Source organism: Mya arenaria, chromosome 11 (assembly GCF_026914265.1).
Source record: "Mya arenaria isolate MELC-2E11 chromosome 11, ASM2691426v1".
Classification (NCBI taxonomy): domain Eukaryota; kingdom Metazoa; phylum Mollusca; class Bivalvia; order Myida; family Myidae; genus Mya; species Mya arenaria.
The window spans coordinates 63,055,202-63,061,201 of record NC_069132.1 but is presented as its reverse complement, the minus strand read 5'-3'; the positions used below and the strand labels follow the sequence as shown (position 1 = coordinate 63,061,201).

Genomic DNA, 6,000 nt, shown 5'->3' with positions numbered 1-6,000 from the left:
TGGCAGAGTTCAAACACAATTTTTCAGACGAATGCCAGACTATTTAATAGGAATGATCCAAAATTCAGTTTACATCGTCACTAATTTAAGGTGCGTAACGAAAAATAAGTAAACATGTAAAATCACGATCTTCAGACAAGCAAGCTTTCAACGCTTTCAGCGCATTCATTCAATCTAGTTTTGTGACACGTATTTTACAAAGGAACTGCCAAGCAAGCGTCTATCCAGAAATCCTCCTGTCAATGAAACTGCTTGTCATACCGTGTATTTCTTTTGAAATGTTTTGAAAGAGAGAGGCCGATTGGTTGCGTGATAGTCTGCACATCCGTGTGTTTAAGTGAGTTTGGTCATGTCTGTTATGAAATCCAAATACAAGACGTTTTCTATTTATTGTGTTTTATGTCGGTTAACAATATGCTAAAAACACTCATTTTTGGCATATTATTAAAGGTGGTCCAGGATGGTGTGCTTTACTTTAGAAGAAGAGTGAGGGAGAATCTCGATGTATAACAGATATCCTTAATGAAGAATTGCCGATTTATAAAAAAACATTTGAAAAGCACAACACATCATTTCGCAGTCCGCAGTCATTTTTGGTAAATGTTTCAGTTACTGAAATCGAACAGAAAAAATAAGAAACAGTAGTTTCTGCTTAAACACCGCTCACTTCAAGGTCACTTTCACTATGCTCATCTGATGACTGGTCTGAGGAATGGAGGGATGCGTCCGAGAAATCTAAAGACAATAACTTCTCTATCACACTTAGGTCACATGCTTCTGCATCGGACATAACGATTTTGCTTTGTTCTGCCCCTGGGCCATTTTGGCAAGACTGAGAACTGCTTGTTGCTTTACTTTCATGATTTACACCAGTGTGCCTTTTTGTTGCAGACGTCTTTTCTTGGAAAGGCGAATTAGACACTGAAATCGACTTTTGGTGAGGATGAACTTCGCGACCATGCTTTAATTTAGATGATGAAAGTCGTCTTAAGTATACCAATTTCGACATATTTGGCTCTGACGAGGAGTGTTGCAGATTCCCGCACGTGTCTAAAAGAACATTTCTAGGAATTGCACGTTCACCGTTACATTTTGGGCTTGACGTTCGCAAGGTATCGTGACAACGCTCACCTGATTCATTCGCACACCTTTTGCAAAATTCAGATTTACTGTTACCGCTACAATAGGCATTTGACTGCTGTAGAGTAGGATAACTATGTCCATTTTTTAAAGACCGTTTTGGCGATTCCCTATTTATTATTCGAAATGCCATATCTTTTGATTTCAGCCGAGAAAGTTTGTTTTTTAACTTCAAAATGTCCGTGTCTCTCAGCTGTATTTCTTCAATAAGAGATTCATTCTACAATGAGAAAATGTATAAAATAAATGAAAATTTGATTACATCAAATTTAAACTAAGACCCTGTTTCTAGGTCACACTTACAACAAACGAGAAACATAACGAGATATATAAATCAAATATCAAAACACCGTCATTGATACATGCTGAGTAGGTACGGAGAGTAAATAAAAAACATCTATCAACTAATCAAATAACTGGAATAGCACAAGAAACGGATAACATTTGCCACGTAAAATATCGACCGAGTAACAGTGATAAGCTTTCTTCCTTAACCGGGTAACGGAAATAATATTATCAATCAAAAGAAGGTCCGATGATCCTGATTGTTACACAAATGCACATTATATCACAAATACACGAAATTAATAGTACCGTTAAAATATGCCAACTGATGGTATAACAAAATCTTTATTAAAAATGTGGACGAAATCAAATTTCTTAAGTACACATACCTGTTTTTGCAATGCTGTTGTTCTCTCCTTTGTGGCCTGAAATACATTTGTTTATCTTTTCGTAAATGATCAGATTTATTATAAGATACCAAACATTATTTATGCATCCGATGAACAAATCAGTAAATTTCGGATTCTCAGCGACCCTTTATAATTAAAATGATATATGCTTATATTAACATTTGATGATTCTAAGCCTGTTTGTATTTTATTCAGTTTTAAACTTAATTATTTGTCATTATTGCTTATGATACTTTGCATGATCAAAGTTCTACTTACTACACTGTCAAACCGCTTTAGTTCATCTAGGACATATTTAAATTCACGCATCTCGTCCTCTGAAATGTAAACGATAACGTTTGATGATAAAATTAATGTATTAAAATCAAATGAACAAAGAACAAAATAGATCATTGAACCATAAAACATAACACTTAATCACCATCTTAAGCATATACCTGTTTTCTTATTTGTGTTTTTAGCCTACTTATTATTTTATGTAATTTAAATTATGTTTTTACTAATATGTAAATGGTAAAATTAAAATGTCACACTTTCGTATGATTATTGACGATTATTGACTTATTTGCAGTAAATAATGATGTAATATTGGCAAGAAATTAACATATTTGACCTGTAGGTCAGTCCGGATATTTGGGTCTATAAGAACAGCATATTTCACGGCTAATATGTAAACAACTGTTTAATTATAGGATACATTGGATGTTGGCATTTGCTTTGCAAAACAAGTACGAGAAATCTTAGTAAAAACATGTAATGCAGTCAAATTGGTTTTACATGTTGATTAGTGTAAACATAAAACAATTTTTAGGTTCAAGCATGTTCTTGACTTTAAAGTTTCAGCTGTCAATTGAATTTAAATCAATTTTCACTTCAACTTAAAGGTGTCGATTCTGCACGCATCAAAAGGAAGCTACTTTAAAACCTTATTGAATATTTACTTATTTCATGGAGTAACTTTAAGGGATGATGCACCATCATAGATAATGCATAATGAATAACAATTACACATAAACTGTTTTTGCCAAAATTAATATGAATACAAAAAACAAAACAAACGATGATGTCTATGTCAATGGTGGGAACGAGTCTTGGTATTTGTCATAAATGTATAGGTCAATATATTTCACGATTGACCTCCGAGTCCTGTAAACCAAAGTTCTCTTTAAAGATTGGTCAATATGGCTTTTCACCTTTAAAACGTTTGTGTATGACAATTTTGATCTGTCCTATTGTTAAAGTTGTTTTCATAGATAATGTTAGAACCGTTGTTTTGTCACACCATGGACCCTAGACGTTTTAAAATGTTAGTTTATTCAGTATGAACTATTCATATTTTTTATAAATGTCTGCCCATACGTCTTGCAGCAATAAGCCTCTTGAAGTTGTCGGACTCGATTACGTTCAGAAAACTTCGGGAAGATCGCACGGATGTGCCTGACGTGTCTGTGGAAGCGTCTGCAACAACTGGATCATCAATGGAACACACACGGCGTATTCCCTGAGTTGTCTTATACCTGTGATTGTACACCAGACCACAACATTACAAAGGTTAGAGCGCAAGTATGCCGAACGTTTCCGATCTGTCCCCGGACTTTAGTAGAAAGAGTGACTATGTATGTGTTGTTTTATAGGGTTAATGGCTCATAGTATGTATACCTAAATTCGTGTAATAAAAAAGTATTCGTTCATCATAAACATTGTAATATAAAGTTATCCTATCATGGCTTTTTCCTCTTATCTTAAAACCAAACACTTCCAATATTTATCTCATAAAGTGTTATGTCAATTGAGTGTACAGGTTTTGAAATGTTCAAGAAATATATAATACTCAATGTTTATTAACCAAAAATATACACTTTCATAATTCTATCAAGAGAAATACACTTTCATAATTCTATCAAGAGAAAGACTAGTATCTTCCATGGCCGAGAGTGTAATATAGATTCATTCCGACCTGAGCGTAGGGTGTTTTGGGGAAACAAGGTTTTACGGAGTTTCCACAGAACACCCTGCGCGAGAGTCGGGATGAACCTATCTAACACGAGCGGCTATGGTAGATGCTTTTTCTCCCACCTCAGTTAAACAAAATAAAGTAAAAATGTACTTTTTGCTGGAACTCTTTGTGCTTAGTGAAAATAATTGCGTATTGATATACAATAATTCGTGGTTGTCATGGATATGCGCGCAGTGATTCTGATACTGTTAGTAGTCAAATCTGTCTTTAAATAGTTCTAAAGAGTCAGAGTGAAGCATTATTTCTTAAAAGCTGCGTAAAAACTGTTTTATGGTGACATTTGAAGCGATAAATAATTAATTAGCATTCTAAATATTGCCACAAGACAAGATTTCCATGATGCTACAGACGACAGTCTTCAACAAGGGGGGTACTTACAATGTGACCATTAAAAAGGAGTTCCATACGGGCATTTTATCTTCGCCCGTGGGCAAGATAAGAATTTCTAGCATGGTTGAATTATTGGATCTACTTATCTGAGGTGGGAGAAAAAATGGTCTAGGTTTTTCGTTAAATAATCACCTACATAGTTCATCATTATCTACACGGTCAATTTGTTTTAACCAAAATGGAAAAAAGAAGAGGAGCAATTGTCGCTAAAATGAAACATATACAAAGCACTCATAGATATGTGTACGGAGTTTTCATTTTCGTTAAAAACTACAGGGACAAGCGCGGTAGATTACAATTAAATTAATATTATCAAGATTAAGTGATTATAAAGTGAATGATTGTATCTTAAAAAACAACAACACAATATACATTTTCTGGGACGTGGCAAGTAGAAACATAACATATAAATCTATTATCATAATGCTTCTTACCTTTTACGTGCGATTTCTTCAAGTATTCGCTTGGCGTTTGGATATTCGACCAGAGCCTTTTAAAAAGCAAAACTAGTACGTTACTATCAGGTCCACGTTATTACAAACACAGAGAGGACATATTTAGTAAGCTGTATTCAATAATGACTCATAACTAAAAAAATAAGAACTTTCCTTCGACTGCAAAGTTAGAATTATTACAGAATTGTTAAACACAAATAAACTGTCATTTGTAACACAACAGCTAAACAGATGTATCACTAACTAATGAACTTTCTACACCTTATTTATACAAGTCAAAATCCCATTAGGATTTTGGTTCGTAGATCTTATTGGTAGACTGTTCTTCTAAAGCGAATCATTTTCCAATTAAAATTGACAAGTATATACCTACAGACATAAGATCTCTACGAGAAAGGCGTAGCAACTCTGAATAACCGACGGCCCTTACATCTGCCGTCCGCCTGGAAAATCATTAAAGTATTACTGAAGTATGTGAATGTATCTTTTTGATAATGATAAAAAAGGACTTTACTAAGTGTTCTTTCCTTCATGTGGTAAAAAGACGTAAGAGTACCGTACTATTTTCGTGTTTTATTTTTGTTAAAATATCGAATATAAATTCATTTGATAATACATGTTTGCTCGTTCAGATGATTGATTATACAACTGTGTCTGTTCAATCGTTTGCTAATAGATTTGTGTTTGCTCTGACGTTTTACCATATTTGTTTTCCGTTTAGACGTTTGCTTAATGGCTTAATAAATGATAGCTTAATTGTGTTATTAATCAGCTTAACTGCTTTTAGAGTTTAAAATCAGTTCTAATGATTTTATTTATTTTGCAATCTGTCAGTTCCTATATTAAAACGCATGCTCATCGATTTTGGGCAAAGATGCGTAGAGGCATAGACCTATATTTTCTGCCGATTTGTCATAAATACTTACAACATTGAGCAAATTAAACGTTTGTGTTTAAGTTACTTCTTCAAAGAATAACACCCTATATGTTTCACTTTATGAATGGTACTCATTTGATCGATGTGCATGCATTGTTATTAATCTGATTTGATCCTAATGGTGAGAAATGTTTAACCAGTCTTTAGTTTGCTTGGACCAACACTATTGATATAATAATTGAATACCTGTTATGTCCTTCGTCTATTTTAAGCAAGCTGATTTCACCAAAGTATGAGCCCGGGGAAAGTGTTGTCAAATATGTCCTTTTTCCAGCCACGGGATTTGAAACAAGTATCTGTAAAGGTAAATCCAATTACTTAGATACAGGGGAAACAAAATACTTATAAATAGTGGAAACCCAATAC

General features: G+C 33.9%; 1 protein-coding gene across 1 annotated transcript in view; it reads right to left on the bottom strand.

Annotated features, from left to right (window-relative positions):
* Positions 1 to 244: 244 nt before the first annotated feature.
* LOC128209367 (cyclic nucleotide-gated cation channel alpha-3-like) overlaps positions 245 to 6,000 on the bottom strand; it is a 28,623-nt gene continuing 22,867 nt past the window's right edge. The window contains exons 14-20 of the mRNA XM_052913387.1: positions 5,821 to 5,930; positions 5,071 to 5,140; positions 4,677 to 4,732; positions 3,195 to 3,352; positions 2,094 to 2,152; positions 1,815 to 1,850; positions 245 to 1,360 (exon numbers count right to left, since the gene is read on the bottom strand). Coding sequence (XP_052769347.1) covers positions 653 to 1,360; positions 1,815 to 1,850; positions 2,094 to 2,152; positions 3,195 to 3,352; positions 4,677 to 4,732; positions 5,071 to 5,140; positions 5,821 to 5,930 — 1,197 coding nt within the window. The 3' untranslated portion in view covers positions 245 to 652. The remainder of the gene's footprint in view (positions 1,361 to 1,814; positions 1,851 to 2,093; positions 2,153 to 3,194; positions 3,353 to 4,676; positions 4,733 to 5,070; positions 5,141 to 5,820; positions 5,931 to 6,000) is intronic.